The sequence below is a fragment of the Aegilops tauschii genome, chromosome 7 (assembly GCF_002575655.3).
Source record: "Aegilops tauschii subsp. strangulata cultivar AL8/78 chromosome 7, Aet v6.0, whole genome shotgun sequence".
In the NCBI taxonomy this organism is placed as follows: domain Eukaryota; kingdom Viridiplantae; phylum Streptophyta; class Magnoliopsida; order Poales; family Poaceae; genus Aegilops; species Aegilops tauschii.
This window is the reverse complement of record NC_053041.3, coordinates 14,574,271-14,592,448: the sequence shown is the minus strand read 5'-3', so window position 1 is coordinate 14,592,448 and position 18,178 is coordinate 14,574,271. Positions and strand designations below refer to the sequence as shown.

General features: G+C 42.3%; 1 protein-coding gene across 1 annotated transcript; it reads right to left on the bottom strand.

The window, feature by feature from the left end:
- Window positions 1–6,942: 6,942 nt before the first annotated feature.
- On the bottom strand, window positions 6,943–17,833 carry LOC109770250 (wax ester synthase/diacylglycerol acyltransferase 11). The gene is made up of 7 exons (XM_020328956.4): window positions 17,562–17,833; window positions 16,688–17,299; window positions 16,511–16,577; window positions 16,351–16,424; window positions 16,030–16,221; window positions 15,763–15,900; window positions 6,943–7,268 (listed from the first exon to the last, which is right to left on the bottom strand). The coding sequence occupies exons 1-7, from the start codon at window positions 17,802–17,804 to the stop codon at window positions 7,095–7,097; spliced, it is 1,500 nt and encodes a 499-aa protein (XP_020184545.1). The 5' UTR covers window positions 17,805–17,833; the 3' UTR covers window positions 6,943–7,094.
- Between the last annotated feature and the right edge of the window lie 345 nt (window positions 17,834–18,178).

The following is an 18,178-nucleotide window of genomic DNA, read 5'->3' as shown; positions in this document are numbered from 1 at the left end:
AAGGATGAAAACATGCAGCAACCCCTATGCATAGATTACCCCAATGTCACCTCGGGAATCCGCGATTTGAGTGCCAAACATACATCAAGTGAATCAATAGAACACCCCATTGTCACCGCGGGTATCCCACATATGACATACATCAAGTTCTCAAATAGATAATAGTATTCAATCCTATAATTGTGAAACCTCAAAGGTAAAACTCAATTCATCACAAGAAGATAGAGGGGGAGAAACACCATATGATCCAACTATATTAACAAAGCTCGCGGTACATCTAGATTGTGCCAAATACAGAACACGAGAGAGAGAGAGAGAGAGAGAGAGAGAGAGAGAGAGAGAGAGAGAGAGATCGAACACATAGCTACTGGTACATACCCTCAGCCCCGAGCTTGAACTACTCCATCCTCGTCATGGCGACCGCCAGGATGATGAAGATGGCCTCCGGTGATGGTTTCCCCCTCCGGCAGGGTGCCAGAATGGGCTCCCGATTGGTTTTTCGTGGCTACAGAGGTTTTCGGCGGCGGGACTTTCGATCTAGGGTTCTTTTTGGGGGTTTCTATATTTATATGATTTTTTGGAGTCGGAAAGAAGTCAGGGGGTGCCCGAGGAGTCCACAAGCCAAGGGGCGGGCCCTACCCCGCAGGACGTGCCCTGAAGGCTTGTGGGCTCCTCGGGACTCTTCTGGTCCAACTCCGGTGCTTCGGGGGTCTCTTTTGGTCCATAAAAATCACTGTAAATTTTCAGCCCATTCCGAGAACTTATATTTCTGCACAAAAAATGACGCCATTGTAGTTATGCTGAAAACAGCATCAGTCCGGGTTAGTTCTAATAAAATCATACCAAAACCATTGTTGCAAACATGGCATGAATACTTCATAAATTATAGATATGTTGGAGACGTATCAAGCGTGAGTAGTTTAGCATAGACCTACGGGTCCATAGCTAGGAGCTAGAAGGCTTCTTTTCGCTCTTTGATATTCAATACAATGTTCTCCTCGATGTTCTTGGAGTTCTATCCAATGTATTATTCTTTTGCAGTGTGTTTGTCGAGATCCGATGAATTGTGGATTTATAATCAGATTATCTATGAATATTATTTGAGTCATCTATGAATTCTTATATGCATGATTTGATATCTTTGTATTTCTCTTTAAATTATTGGTTTGGTTTGGCCAACTAGATTGGTTCTTCTTGCAATGGGAGAGGTGCTTAGTTTTGTGTTCAATCTCGCGGTGTCCTCACCCCGGAAGGGGTAGCGAGGCACATATTGTGTTGTTGCCATCAAGGGTAAAAAGATGGGGTGTTCATCATATTGCTTTAGTTTATCCCTCTACATCATGTCATCTTACTTAAGGCGTTACTCCGTTCTTATGAACTTAATACTCTAGATGCATGCTGGATAGCGGTCGATGTGTGGAGTAATAGTAGTCGATGCAGAATCGTTTCGGTCTACTTGACACGGACATGATGTCTATATGCATAATCATTGCCTTGGATATCGTCATAACTTTGCGCTTTTCTATCAATTGCTCGACATCACCGACCGTATTATTTTCCTTCAAGAGAGAAGCCTCTAGTGAAACCTATGGCCCCCGGGTCTATTTTCTATCATATTTACTTTCTGATCTACTATTTTGCATCTTTATCGCATTGGGTGCATGTGTTTGATTGTATATGGAGGTGTATAGATTGGGGAGTTGCGTGTACCTCCTACTGGATTGATATCTTGGTTCTCAAAACTGAGGGAAATACTTATCTCTACTATGATGCATCACCCTTTCCTCTTCGAGGGAAAAACAAACGCAAGCTCAAGAAGTAGCAATACTTTACCAAACCTGGTGTGCATCGGTATCCTCCAGAGTCATCACCATGCTGACTATACCGTTGCTCCCCTAACCGTTTTTGTTCTTCTTTCTCGTTGACGTGTTCCGGCATCCCCGTGACATAGTCACCTGTGTCTGCCCAGATGATGATGGATGCCATCACACCGAGAGGGCCCTATGAATATCTCTCTATCGTCGGAGGATCAAATCCCACTCTCGAGCTGTCCGGTCACTTGTCAAACTTTCCAGTGAGCCTGAAAGTTGTCATTATAATCACCTTGTTACAGATGATGTTTGAGCAACCCCAAAGCCCACCGTTTAGTAGGAAGTGAACGAGACACTCTCATGGTCTGAGGAATCAAAACACACGCTAACACTCCGTGTTATAACAGATGATTTTAGACGATGCAATCACATAGTATAACAGACAAGTATTGGGTCGTTTCAATATGATCATTCTTCTAACGTCATTAACCTCAATGTTGTTTTAGGACTATCGTTATACTCAACGGTATCCTAAGATCCAGAAAACGTGATCATGAACAGAACTTGAGCCTGTCTTAGAGGCGAGACCGGGGACCTATTGTTTATCGTTTATCATTTCACATGTGCATATGAGTTTTCCACTTAAATCACACATTTCAGGATCATAGCAGTTATAGCATGGAATATAAAGACTTAACTATGAAAAATGGAAATATAATAATACAATATTATTGCCTCTAGCGTATATTTCCAACAGATGTATCGTACAAGCTTTATCTACCACGAGATCATAAGTTGTGTTCTAACCCTAGGGCTAGGTGGTTGTAATTGTGTTTCGGTCCCCTCTACGGGCTAAGCCCTTTGGCTTATATACACGACAGGTAGGGCATCTAGGGTCACGTGGTCGGTATCGAGGGGGTCGCATGGAGGCGGCAGGAGACGTCTTGGAGTATACGTCGAGTCTTCAGCAGGAGCAGTCTTGTTCGCGTTCAGGCGTGTAGCTTCCGGAGTCCTCCTTAATGGGAATGAGGGCCCACCGGCCCAACCTGAGTACCACGGGCCGACTAGGTTAGTACCCCTTAGTTCAGGACACTGTAAACCGGGCTGTTGTTTATCGTTGCTTTATATATAAAGTGGGGAAGCCTTTTTGATAAAACAACTGCCAAATCTTCATACGAACTCAGAATTTGACATTCCTGGGCACGTTGGATTTTATGAATGACGCCCATGCATTTTGGGTCTTAGATATTTATTTGGAGTACTTTGGAAAAATGAATTTTTTCGACCTTCGAAATGGCTAAGTCTGACCCATGGTTGACTCTGTATCGAAACAATCCTTGCTTCTTTAATTGTGCTTGGTCCTAAGTTGCTCTAAAACACCTGTAGACACAATAGAACACATAAAAACCAATTAAAACTCTAAATGTACAATGCTCACAATGATAAGTGCAAAAACTAATAATCATGGATAATGAACAACTATTTAGTTTAACGGGACATGATCTATAACAAGAACATGCAACAAATGGGCTCTAAAAAATGCATAAAATATAGATCCATCACGCAGCAAGCTAGTAATGCATGCACACAGCCTCCAGGGCCGTGCATGGCATGAGCGCATCCCTAGATGAGGTAGCGTCATGCATTGCAACATACTCCCTGCGTTCCTAAATATATGTCTTTTAAGAGATTTCACTACAAACTACGTACGGATGTATATAGACATATTTTAGAGTGTAGATTCACTCATTTTGCTCCGTATGTACTCCATAGTGAAATCTCTAAAAAGACTTATATTTAGGAACGGAGGGAGTACAACATAGCACCAACCATCTGGCGTGTCTCTTCTGCGTGTCTAACGTATGAGATCCAGGAAATGTCCCCAGAGTCACTCTTAGGACCCTACGATTCATAGGCATATGCTTGCAAATTTATTGCCCTTGTGTACATTTTCTTAGCACCAGTTGGCTCTTACAACGAAGTATTACATATGAGTATCATGCATATGATATTATACACAACTATCATGTTATGATAGTACCTCCATCGTGCATACTTTTCTCCATCCAGATTTATTAGGTCCATTTAACCATATTTATGACTAAAAAATCAGGCACATGCTACAAAAAGTATAGTATTGCATTTGAATTTGAATGTGGTTTCTAGAGTATAATTCTTGTGAAAGGTAGTTTATGTTTTACTAGTTAAATTTATGGTCAAAGTTTTACCCGAACTAAAATGGGCCAAATATACCCGTGTGGAGGAGGAAGTAGTACTCCCTGCGTTTACTTATACAAGGCCACCACTAGTGCAAAATTGGGCATTAGTCCCGGTTCGTAAGAGCCTTTAGTCCCGGTTCACCAATCGGGACTAAAGGGTGGGGACTAAAGCCCCCGCCCCCCTTAGTCCCGGTTCATCACTGCCCGGGACCAAAAAGGCCCACCACGTGGCACGAGCCTGCGTAGAGGCTGGGGGTCCTTTAGTCCCGGCTGGTGACACCAACCGGGACTAAAAGGTTTAGGGGTTTATGGGTTTATGGTTTATTTATCCTTTTAATTTTGTGTTTTCCATTTAATTCTTTTTCATTTCAAACATATTTTACGCTACTACATACTGTACATGTTATGCATATATATAAATAGAATTTCTCGTAGAACCGATCATATGTATATATCATCAAATTTCTCATACGACCATTCACATACACATATATATACAATTTGGTATATACGATTTCTCCTATAATTTGCAGATCATTACATGCAGGTATTAGGTGTAATGGTATTCTTCTTTGGGATCTATGATCTGGTCAAGCAAAAAACCCGCTATTTTCTCTTGAATTGCTCGTATGCGATCCGTTGTAGGATCTGACCCCGCATCTCCGACATCTTCAAAGGAGATCAATATGAATATATTAGTTGTGTGTATATATATTAGATAATGATATAAAATTTGTGAATAGTGTTCTGGCAAACGTACGCAAAGTTGTCTTGCATCTTTGGTCCTTTCGGACTTCATAATGCGAATGCTCTCGCAAATGTAGTATGCACATAAATTATTTCCTTGCGCCTGCCTCATGCACTTTACGATAATAGAATCCAATCAGATAATAATTAATCAAGCATGATAATGGTATTGAAACTAGAATTAAAGAGATGCACGGACGTAGCTAGCTAGTACTACTTAATTACCTTGGGTCGCACCCATTTCAGCCGTTGTTTCCATGGGCCATGAACCTCTTTGATGAACTTTTGCCAAGCCCTGCCCGCCGGCAAATAAAATGAATAAAGGTGTTATTAATTAGTTGATATCAGGAAATGAACTAAAGAGACCGACATGGTGAGATAATGATTGAAATTACCTGCCGACCATCCCCCTCATGATTGAGTATTCTTTAGTTTCTTTAAGTAGTGGGTCCAGTACTTGAACTTTCCGTCATCAACTTCAATGATTAGCAGGATTCAGTGAAAACTGCATGAGCACACGTTTGTATAATTAAGCGGCCATGCGCATAAATCATCAACTACACTTATTAACATCTAGTAAGAAAAAACGAATTTGTAGTACAAGACAGTAACACTCATCCGAAGTTGTAAGGTAGTAGTATTTCTGGTTGGGAATCTAGTTGCTTCAAAAACTGTAGCAATCATTTCTCTGTGTCTTTTTGCTCACGTGACCATGTCTTTTCATTAATGGTATTTGGGTCAATGAATCCAATGCCATAGTGTCCATATCTTTTCATTTCATAAATCTTCATTCTGCATAATACCACAGAAAAGAATATACTGAGGATAATTACAGGATATGAACGAGCACCGCTAGAGACTTAAATTACAGAAAGATATCAGTTACAGACAATAGCAACTGACGATAGATTTGTCGAGTGTGTCTTGATTGAATAACTGAAACATTTCTTGAAACTCAATTCACAAATCTTTTTCATGAAAGTAATGTTGTGCCTTGACTTTCGTCATCAGGGCCTCTCGTTCGTTGTTTACAACTCAACAACTCTCAGGTACCACTCATGCAATCTATGCATTCTCTTTGATAGAAGTGGGATCTGCTGAGGCTTGACCAGAGGTTGGCCGGAGACATATTTCCATGATAGTTCCTCCTCTGTAAACCTGGGGAGATCCTCGATGCCTAGGAGCTGTTAAACCTGGGGGCCCAAGCCTGACACAAGCCTGTCACCACCCCTTTATTCCCGGCCGGTTCGTGACACAAACCGGGACTAGAGGCACGCCACGAACCGGGACTAATGATCCACGCCCCTACCCGTTGGAACCGGGACTAATGGTCACATTAGTACCGGGCCGTCGTTGAACCGGGACTAATGGGGCTCACGTAAAGTCGTTTTTCTACTAGTGCACAACAGTAATTGAGGCAAAATTAATGATATTTTCTCGTACTACTAACCTGTTTAATACCTGCATGCATGTAGTCATAATGAGAGTCAACAATTGTTGATATTTTCTTGCATGCATGTAGTCATAATGAGAGTCAACAATTATTGATATTTTCTTGCATGCATGTGGCGTATTAATAATCCTAGTAAACGAAAAGAAAATTTGACTCAGGCATTAAATCTTATATTGGTACCTGTAATTTGAGTTTGTGGACTTGTATATAAAAATGGAGGGAGTGTCGCAAGTTGGTCTTTTAGATGATCTCATTTATTGTTTGTATGACACATAATGCTATGCCGTGTCAGCAATGTTCCTGGTCGGCATTGAATGAAGCTGCATGATAACCCGACTGTGAACTACGTAAGTGGCTCCTAATTCACGGCCACACAGCCAACTGACATTTCAATAGTACTATTGATGCCTTAAGTTTACGTCAGGGTTATTCTAGACGATTTTTATTCAGCACCACTAGAAATATGGTGCACTTGGAAACATCACTTGTGCCTTGCATCATGAACAAACTACGATGCCTTCAATAATAGGTGGCTTAATGGAAATTGCACGAGCGTGGTTTAGGATAAAACCGATTAAGATAATCTCATGGCAGTTAATTGTACACGCTAAGAGATAATCCAGCTTTTCACTATCTATACGTGAAAAGCCAATTGTAATCACCGATTATGCAGTAGCAGGGAAATATTTAAAACAAATCTTATATTGCCTGACATAAATAAAACATTATGATAATAGAAACACAGACGTATACTCAATTGATAGTACACAAAATACTTGTATATAGAGTTGCATATGGTTTACAAATCACATACATGATATATGTGTTGTACGAACATGGTACACCAATCCAACTGTTCATTATTCATTCATTTTGGGTCGATGTTGTTAGTTTCTGGAGGCATGCCGCATCCTTAATGAGCTTGATGGACTCAGAAAAATCTTCTAAAAGCTTGTGACAATCTGGAAATTGCGCGTCATCTACTGCCATAATTACCTTGATAGTGCTACCATAATTTAGGTAGTGCAGGATTAAAGCCTACAAAAAAAATTCACACAATTAAATGCAAAATGGATCAAATAAACTTTTTTGAGAGTGGATTTTATAATATTGTAACAATGACGAGTTATCTTTTTGTCCAATACAGGTTTGGTCATTTTCTTTTTGATAACATGATGCACATCTATCAATTTTTTGAGGCTTTTGTAATACACAGGTAGGTAAAAACTAAACTCAACCAATAACTCTTGCATGTATATTTGGGTTTTCAAACTAAGCATATGTGGTAAGATTTATTTCTTTTGGAAGACGATCTGAAAAAAGAAAAGCTATGCCTATGCATTAAAAAACAGTATGCCTCTCACAACGATTTAAGATCCTTGACCGTCCCATCAAACTAACCAACGCCCTGGTTTGCTCAGTCGTCCCAGCACAGGTCGCGATCCATTTTGACCTTTCCACCCGTGCGTTCCAGCTGGCCCAACATTGATGGGCTGCTGCTCCCGAAATCTAGCTGGGCGTCTTCTCAACTATTGGGCCAAGACTGCGTGGCCCATAGCTTTCTTTGCTGGCCTTTTCACGGGAGAATATCAGGTGATACCATGACTCAAATGCTCCCATGATACCAGTTTGAAAACTTCAATTTCAGATGTGTCAAAAAAATTCGAAATTTTTTGTGAATGTTCATCATCTATGTGTCAACAACCCCTAAAACATCCAGATCAAAATCTAAAATACACAAAGAGAAACAAAAAAGAGAAATCCAACATGAATAGTGTTAATAAAGACAAAATGATGAATAGTGTCAAAAACGACACTATTCATATCTGGATTTCTCTTTGTGTATTTCAAATTTTGATCTGAATTTTTTAGGGGTTATAGACACATATGTGATGAACGTTCACAAATTTTTTCGAATTTTTTTGACACATCTAAAATTGAAAATTCTAAAATAGTATCATGTCATGGTATCACCTGATATTCTCCCGCCTTTTCACAATAATGGGGAGGGGGGGGGGGCGTACCCAACCACGCACGAGGGAGATGTTCCTTTGGACCACGAGCCTTCTCCTCTTTTCTCTCTACTAGGTAATTGCACGTGTGTTGCAACGGGGGCATAAATATTTCGCTAGTTCAACAATAATCGCGTCATAAATATATATATATTTACTATCCTCGTGCACATCAAACAAACATTGTGCCAATAAATTGATGCATCACCAACAGTATTGTAAAATAAATATATAAATGGTTCAAAAATTCCTTCCATCGTGCCCATGTGGCAAAGAGTAGATGCATTACAGATGTATGATTTATTGGGTTCGCCTTTTCACGTAGCTGAATTCTTCCAAGGGCTTTTATTTCATCAGACAGATAAAGTAAACTTCAGTAGTTTTGGACAGAGTTGCTGAAGGTTCAGTCACCCCAACCCTTCCAAATAGCTATAGATTTGGTGCATGGATGAAGTTGCATGCAATAACAAAACACTTTTAGTTACACTGTTGAAAATCAAAAAACTGATTTGGGATGTGTACTTCACGTATCCTAAGCTCAAACAACAATTTAGAGACGGATCAAATACAACAGCATCAAGGATGGTGAAGGTTAATACCTGATCGTTTGTGCTTCCAAAATCACAGATTTTTCAGCGGATGCATCACTAGTAGAAAAAGGACCTAATGTTAGACACATTAGACTGGGTTCGATTTTGGCCCGGTACTATTGGTACCATTAGTCCCGGTTCGAACGGCTATGCATTAGTGCCGGTTCGTGTTGAACCTTTAGTACCGGTTCGTGCCATGAACCAGTACTAAAGGGGTGGTGACAGGCCGGGGGCCCACGAGCTCCTTTAGTCCCGGTTCGTGGAACACACCGGTACTAAAGGGCAAACCTTTAGTACCGGTTCGTGCCACGAACCGGGACTAAAGGGGTCTGACCTATAGTCCCGGTTGGAGACACAAACCAGGACTATAGAGCAAATTCTAAACTCTACCCCCTGTATCCATTTCAGTTTTGAAAAATACAAAAGAAAATGATAAAGAATTCAAAAAATAAAATTCTTCGAGATGTAGTTATATTACTACATCTACTAGTTAGGAAAATTTAAACACTTAAATTTGGACATGTTTTGCAAAAAGTGTAGGGAAAATATAAAACGGCTATAACTTATGCATACGATGTCGGGAAAAACGTATAATATATCAAAATGTTCAGCACGAAAATCCTCATCCGATTTTGACGGCCTAACCTGTTTGCTAATTTTTAGAATCCTCAAATTCTAAAAGGAAAAAAAGATATGCTCAAATTTAAGTTTTTTTGAATTTTTGTCAAACTATGGTCAAACTACTTATTCAAGAAATATTAGTGTTACTAAATAATTATTCAAGAATATTAGTGTTGCTAAATAATTATTTCAGTTTTTTGAATTTTGGTCAAATCTGGTCAAACTATGGTCAAATTGTGGTCAAACTATGGTCAAACTACTTATTCAAGAAATATTAGTGTCAGTAAATAATTACTGTTTGTTAGAATAATAGTTTCAAACACAAACGGTGAAACGTGTGACCTAATGCTCAAGCTAAAATCCTGAGGGTTAATAGGATTGACAGCTTACATTTGTCAGGAAAACAACAAGTGCAGACTTGGAAAGTAGGGGGATTAGAACTCTGAAGTTAAGCGTGCTCAGGCTGGGGTAGTGAGAAGATGGGTGACCGGCCGGAAAGTTAGACGATTTAGAATGAGTGATCCACACTTGAGCGGTTAAGATGGGTGATTAGAGACTAAATCATCAAATAATTCGGAAAATTGAAAATCGAAAAAATCAATATTCAAAAAAATTTGAAAAAAAAACCTTTAGTACCAGTTGGTGTTACCAATCGGTACTAAAGGTCCCGCATACCACGGCACGAGCTCACGCCACGTGGTGGGCCTTTAGTGGCATTTCGTGCCGAACCGGTACTGGGGGGGAGGGGGAGGGGGCTTTAGTCTCCACCTTTTAGTGCCGGTTGCAGAACCCGCACTAAAGGCCCTTATGAACCGGTAATAAAGCTCCGTTTTCTACTAGTGCATGTTGGTTTTGAGCTGGCACCTGTGCGCAACCGGAGTACCTGACCCACAGCACAGCTCAAACCGTCTTGCGCCGGCAGTGCATACAGTAGCAGCTTTGGTCGAGAAGAAACTCTACAGACGAGACATACAAACGCACCCGTACGTTGCTTGCCGCATGAACAAGACACAAGATGAATGGCTGAACGAGTGGTCTCATGCTGATCTGTTTGAGATGGTACCGACTACCGAGGATGAGGATGAGGACAAGGAGAGGAAGTGTGCAGTGGTCCTCGTCTCATGCCGTCTCTCCCTGCTGTGAAAGAGTGGCGCCAACAGACCACGACGAAGCCGCGCTGGCAAGCCCCAGCGGCGGCTAGGGTTAAGGCCAGGGACGCGCGTATGGGTAGAATGGCGATGAGATCACGGAAAGTCGGTGGTGGAGACCGCGGTGTGGTTGCCCCGATGGACAGAGGTGCGGCCAGAATCGCAACGGTGATTTTGATCGTTGGAGAGAGGCGTTGGGAGTTGAGTGGATAAAGAGAAGCCGGAGTTGCTGGCGTCATCTGGAATCGGAGGCTCGCATCGGTGAATTGGAGGAGAGGAGGGTATCGAGTGAGGAGAGGAGGGAGGAAAGACGGGGCGGGGATCGCGTGACACTCGCATGCGTTTCGTGGGGAGCGAGGTGGGTGATCCGATCGATGAAACCAGCGACCAAAAAAAAAACCCGGTGACGTCTGGAGGAACGTGCGCGGTGGAAGTTCGACGAAGGCTGGGCAGGATGCGCGGTCACGTTGGCAGGAAAAGCAACCTTAGTGGTTGTTTGGATAACAAATATTAGCATTGAGTTTATAGAAAACGAGTTTTTACTTGATTTTTAGGAAAACCGGTTTTACGATTTTTTTTGTTAATAATCAGTTTATAGAAGACCACGTTTGGGTCGAAAAGTGTGTTTGTCCAGTTCCCTATTCCCCGGTGATCTTCTTATTCTCGACTTTCCGTCAATGAAACGCAAGTAATGGAGCTGGGTAGTTGATCTCGCCGGACGGCCGCGTACACGCACACGTAGAAAGTTGCTACCATGGGCAAGCATCTGCAACCGGCTGCGAAATGTACGAACGTACACGTACGCGAGAGACACAAGAGGATTCATGGCAAAAGCCTCCTCGGATCCACCTTCCTTTTGGTCGTTCACGCTGCATGCACGTCGGCGTTCATGGCCATGGCGCCCCTGCCTGTGGCTATGCACCCTCGCCGTTGGGGTTAAGGACGAGAAAAGCTTGTGCCCACTGGTGCAAACCCTTTTGTCGCCGCCAAGCTGCAGCCATATATGTCTCCTCCTGCTTTGTTGTCGCGTGCCGGCGGCGGCGACGCTCAACGAGCTGACCTCGGCGGCTGCAACGATGACCAGGACGGACGACACGGAGGACGCGGTAGCCGTGGCACGGCGGCCAGACGAGGACGTACGAGTACGACTACGTTGTACGACTCACCGGTGAGTACATCACAGCCGCCGTCGTCTCACTGACCCTCGAGCAGGCCGGCGATATGTAGTGAGGACGTGGCAATGGCCACCAGCCTCGGTAGCTTCTCTTCGCTCATGAACGGGCCCGCCGGGATCCGCAACAAGGAACAAGGATACGCAAATCGAGTTTTTACAAAAACGACACAAACGCGAAATTCTGGGTTATAGAAAATTCGGTTTTCAAATCCACAGATTAGTTAGGCTAGCCAAACGTGGTTTTAGGTTGTTAGGCCGTTTTCCTATTTTATATAAGGCCCTGTTTGGTTCATAAGTCCTAAGACTTTTTTTAGTCCCAACTTATAAGTCCCAAGTCCCTAATAAGTCCTTACTTGTTTGGTTCCTGGGACTAAAAGACCATATTACAACTATAAGTCCCTATAAGTCCCTCCTTGAGAGTCTTATTTCATAAGTCCCAAATGCCCACTTTAAGTCCCTATAAGTCCCTCATGTTTGGTTTAGATGGAACTTAAAAGGACTTATTTAAGTCCCTACACCAATAAGTCCCTGTAACCAAACACCCCCTAAAACGGATTTTCTACAAACCATCTATCCAAACAACCCCTAGGTTCTTTTCAGATAGTAGAAAAAAAAAAAAAAAAAACGAGTCCTCTCCTCTTCTCACCCAAGAAGTTCCTAAACCTAATCAAAGCTCTGGCAATAGCGGCAGCGGCTGGAAGCGCCCCAGATGGCCGATGGGAATGGACGGTGACAAGAGCGGCTCCGACGATCGTACGTGACGACTTCGGTGACGGTGGAGATCAACGCCCGCAGGTGCGCCCAAAATCCCACCTCCACGGTAATGGGCTTTTTCTCCCCTTCGTGTATCCATGGGGCTCGCCTTCCTCCCCTCATTATCGATGGTGAGGCGATTGCGCCGGCGGCGCTGGGGGTGACAAGAGAAATCCACAATCACAGAGTCTACATCCGGAAGGACACCTCTCGATCGCCAAATCACATATCTCCTGATTCTGACTAATTCCTTACCTATGTCTCTTGATCTTTACCTATTTGTAATACATGTCGGTAATCTTAAGGAGATGTTGCCCTCATCAGCGTCGTCAATCTGATCAACATGAGCTCCTGGCCCAACGACATCAGGGTCACGTACCACCAATGGACGCCACGCCACTACATCGACACACCCGGCGGCCTCTGCAATGACTCCAATGGCAACAATGAATCCTCCATTGTTCTACTATTTTTTTTTCTGAACCACACTGTTCTACTTAACTAACTTCTGTGCGTAGCAATCAAGATGGTAGTGACCTTTCATATTTACATTTTTCACCTTGGTTGGGTTCTGGGGCCTGCAAGGACGAGGGTGCAAAAAAAGACGAGCGGTATTAACGGTTGGTCTGTCATTGTGTCCAACAGAAACACCTCCCAGATCCTCACCAAAGGTTCACCGTCACTTCTTGTTCTTTGGCACATACTGCTCAGTTTGATCCTTCAATTGTTGCTTAGTTGTATATATATCATATTAATGATAAATTTGTTTCGAGATATAGTACTGTAGATAAGCTGACGCAAACACCTTTGTTCCTCTCAAAAGTCATGCAAGAGATCCGCAAGGTACTACCCAATTAACTTAACACCCGAATCCAATATTTACGTGCGAAATTTGATGAATTTTGCAACTTCGGAATAATTCCAGTGCTTAGTGTCCTTTCTGTGTTGTAATCAGGATTAGTGATGTTTGACAAATTCTGTAACCCTAATAAGTTCTTTAAAAGGAAAACTTGTTAAAGTGAGCTAACTTACTGTATGTGACTTGCAGATGCTGGTGGATTATGTTGTTGATGTTAAAATCACATGTGATGGAGCAACCATTATGATGATATTGGAAGTTGAGGGTCTAGCAGGGAAGGTTTTGCTTGATTGCATCTGACAGTCCTCGCTATATAGCACTAATTAATTTCGATGCTTGCTAAATTTACTCATGAATCATTGCTCATATAATACATTGTTACATGATGCACAAATACCACATATGATTGGAACCTTTTTAAGAATGTTACATATTGATAATTCATCTTACACCATATGCATGATACATAGAAACAAATTACTTCTCTCACGGTTTCCATGTATTGAACTATCTAGGTTCTTTATCTTGCATGGTGGAGTGAGCTAAAAGTGCATATATTATTCTTTTTCAATACTTATATGGTGGTAATCTCTCAATTCTACCAGCCTTATCTCAAGAGTCAAGACGGACGGGCGCGGCAACACGCGTCTTTATGATCTAGTTAAAGAAGATGGAATGCCCACATATCTTGCACCTTATTTCACGATGCAAAGTTGGCAATGGCTCTTTCACCTTCTTTCTGGCTTGATAGATGGACACTTGCTGAGAGACTCACACTAGCCACTACGTTCGACATTCTAGTTCACCTCCATGAAAATGACTTAGTTTTGCAGGTGTTGTAGGATGGTATCGAACTAGGATTACATAACTCCTTGGGTGCTGTGGATTAGCGCGCTTCTATTCAATCTCCGTGATACCATATCTACAGATCCGTACTTCAGGAGATTACTCGATGGATCAGCATTCACCACCACAGGGCCAGTACGTCACCCTCGCTTCCTAGTTGATAGAACTCAAGTGGACGTCATCTGGTTCTCACGGTAGCGAAACAAAGTTAAAATATTTGGCTGGATACTGCGCCTAAATATGTTAAACAAGGGAACAAAATCTCCACAGCAGAACCTTGCACCTAAGCTTCTTATGTCCCGCTAGTCGGAGGATGGAGCATACTAGCGGTGTCCGCCCAGCCTTCAGTCAGCTCAGAGATAATGGGTCCACTCTACTGCCAGACGTGGTTACCAGCATCAGCCTGATCATTTATCCTACGGTTCATGATCTAGAAGATCTGTGATGCTCGAAATTCAAAATTGTTTTGCATCATCGTCCTTAATGAAGCTACCAAAACAACGAATATCGTTGGCCATTTAAAAGTTTCACCAAGTAGGTCGGAAATCCAGGAACATAAGATCCATGCCACTCAGGCCCTATTTGGTTCGGCTGTGGATTTCTAAAAGCAGCTGTGAAAAAATCCGCTATGGAAAAATAGCTGTGGAAAATCTGATGTGAAAAAAATGTAGGTCATTTGGCAAACCAGCTGATACAGCTTTTTCAGATTTTGGCCTGCAGCGAAATCAGATGTTGAAAAGCACGTGGGCTGCTTCCGCTTTTGGTTCAGATTTTGGCAGCGGATTTCTGGAATCGGATTCTGCTGGGTTCGCCTTTTGGTTCAGATTCTGCTGCGCGGCAGCGGAATCCGTCGATACAAGCTGAAACAAACAGGGCCTCTATTTCATGATCACCTCTCCTCAAAGTCAATGTATTTAGACAAAACTAACCCCTCCCCCCCAAATGGTCGCACGTTTAAAGAAAAATATGACGGATGCATGTACAGAGACAGGGCTTACTTTGCCTTGTCTTTTTTAACCAGCATTCAGTACTTCACGCCTTAGAGAAAAAGAGGATGCAAACAAACAATTCAATCTCACCTCAAGCACGCTCATGTGCATCCACACTATATACAAGCTATACATACTAGGAGGAATTAGGAATAGGAGGGCTCCATGCGCCAATAACTAAACACACCCAATTTAAATTTTGAAACAACTTTGACTAGTCTCTGGAAAATGAAAATCTATTTATTCAATAAACCTTTGTTATTGGAAATACAATGATAAGAAAATAATTATATAGTAAGTGTAAAAAATAAGGGCTTATGTTGGATAGATACGGCATAAATGCAAATAGGATTAAGAAATAGGTAAATTGTGTTTAAATAATTAATAATTAGACAGCGTGGAATACAAGAGACCTTATTTTAAAAACCTTATGATGCGAGATTGTTTTATTGTCTGAAGCAATTTACGACTGCATCTATTTTTTTCCCTAAAAAGAAAAAGAATGCATCTCTTTTAGATGTTAGATCATATGCAACTTACTTGTGGTTGCCCGTAGGTGCTAATTGCCATGAAGGTAATTGGGTGTCCACATAGCGTTATATGTTCAGCTGGCCCAATGACATTTGATACTGTTATGCTTGTATGTGTGGTACACCGTCGGTAGATGAAAGCTCCTGTCTGCTTTCGTTGACAAGTTGCAGAAAAATCAGAAATGTTAATAAATAGATATAGTGCTTCTTCTTCAGTGTCTGGGCAATGCAGTCCTTGAAGAGCATAAGCACGAAAGAAAGGGAAATATATATATACCTTTGCACCAAAGCATTTCACAGAAAAATCACCAACCACTTGTACCAACTTCACTTCTAAAGAGCTTTTTTTCCTGTGCATCGACCGTTTTGCCTCGCGAACATATTCAAGGGGATCATTGTGCAAAGCGATATGAAATGGATAGCTGAGGCCACTAACTCGATTCCCTGTCTCTACCTTGGTAACATATGTCTGTTCATAATTATATGAAAAAGTTCAAGTAACTAATATAAAAAGAAATTGTAATGAAGGAATTTTATATTGTCTATCACATTTCATTTATATTCTTACATGTATCTTTAGGAAAAAAGAAGGTCTTACTTGTCGGGTAGAAACTGGCCTTGTGTTGACAGGGAGTATTGATCGCAAGCAGATTCTCTTAGTGTCATTGTCCCCTAATATTGAAGACATGAAAGCAAACTGTTTAAATTAGATATGTATAGAGCATATATTCATCGATGTTGTTAAACAGAAGACCTACCGGACTTCCTAAAGTAATATCGTGAAAGAGCTGCAGAAGTGACACCAACTAGCACGTCGTTGATAGTCTGTGAAAATGAAAAAGAGAAAGAGACAAGTGTCTATTGAGACAAATCAGGAAGTCTATTCGTAGCACTATTTCAGTTAATCAGTACAAAGTTTAAATGGATTTATGTACGCAGTTCATAACAGTCTTGATGAGCTTGACATCATCAAGGCTAAGACTCCGGTGCAAAAACCGCTTGTGCCGGCAAGACTCAGTGCCATCTGGCGGGGGCGTGAATATCGTGCGTGGATCTTTCAAGAACAGTATGGTCGCAGCAAGCAACGTGGCATCCACCAACGTGTGCCATGCCAGCACGAAATAGGACCAAACCCATGCCAGGTAATCGCCAGACAAAGTCAACGGAGGTCGTAGACGCCCCTGGTAGATCGGGCCAGTCCGTCTTGGCGGCGGCGGCATGGCCGGCAGCCTTGTAGGATCAGCCGTGCTGCACGACGAAGCCATAAAGATTGTCATGATGGACATGGCATCACCGATGGAGTGGTGCAGACGGAGCACCACTGTAGAGGTCGCCTCAGAGGTCTCCAAATTGAGGAAGTGGAACTCCCAAAGAGGGCGACGCCTATCCATAGGGAGTGTGGACAGCGATGCCACATAGTCCTCGACGGCCTTTTCCGGGTTGGTAGTCACCATGGTAGGATCCAGCCTTGGGACGATGATGTGGTCATCCACGTTCACCACTGTTTGCACCCACCGTGGCTTGCCATCCTTGAATCCATCCATTATCTATACATGGATAACGAAACGAGGATTGGAGGGAAAGGTAGGGTAGAATGAGAGGCATAAATAGTAGAATATATTAATGTGATCAATTCTATGGTATAATATTTATATGTAATTTTGTTGGTATATTTTCCATTTGTTTCCATTTAATTGAAGTTCTAGATTTTTCATTAGTAAAACTTCTCTATATTTCATCAAATCTATTAGAAAGATGAAGCTTATGAAATTACTACTTCTCAATTAAATGATGGTTGAAAAACTTTACACTGCAGAACCGCGAGGAACGAGTAATCAGCTCTGCTTCGATGCCGGTGCGGAAGACGGGGAGGTTCACCGGTATGTCAAGTCCCATCATCATGACGATGTAGATGCCCATCTCTTCCATGATTCTTCCATTGGGGCTCATGGGCTCGGGCGCCGTGCAATTTTCAGCACAGCCCGTCTCTGCCGGCACACGGACAGAGAGCGCACCGCATGGTGGAGTTTCTACGTCCATTGTAATTTCCATGGGTGGTTTGGTCGATTAATTGGTAGTTTGCAACTGGGGAAGGGAATGGTGATAGTATATATAGGGAAGGAAAGGGAGGAGATATCCGTGGTATCCGAAACCTGCATTAAATTCAGCGTATTTAATGACGCGAGCTTCGTGCATATCCCTCCATCTCATGTACCCAGCAGGCAGTTGAGTCCTACTATGCGAACAAGAAAGCACACACAGTACCTGCACGACGGTAAAATCCAGCTGCTCATGCGTAGAATTGAAAGGGCAGTGATGGCTGGATTAGCTGGTCTTGCGCAGATCGGGCACTAAATTATCATGTGTGGAGCAGTTTTGCAGGCACTTTGACGAGTTTTCACACATATATTCATAGATAATATTTT

What these genes read in the sequence shown, in the direction of transcription:
- LOC109770250 (XM_020328956.4), bottom strand. Translation starts at nt 17,804, where the DNA reads ATGGAAATTACAATGGACGTAGAAACTCCACCATGCGGTGCGCTCTCT. An exon ending in TGAAATGCTTTGGTGCAAAG is followed by an intron (nt 15,901 to 16,029) that starts GTATATATATAT and finishes CAACGAAAGCAG; the next exon opens with ACAGGAGCTTTCATCTACCG. An exon ending in GCACCTACGGGCAACCACAA is followed by an intron (nt 7,269 to 15,762) that starts GTAAGTTGCATA and finishes TTTTTTTTGTAG; the next exon opens with GCTTTAATCCTGCACTACCT.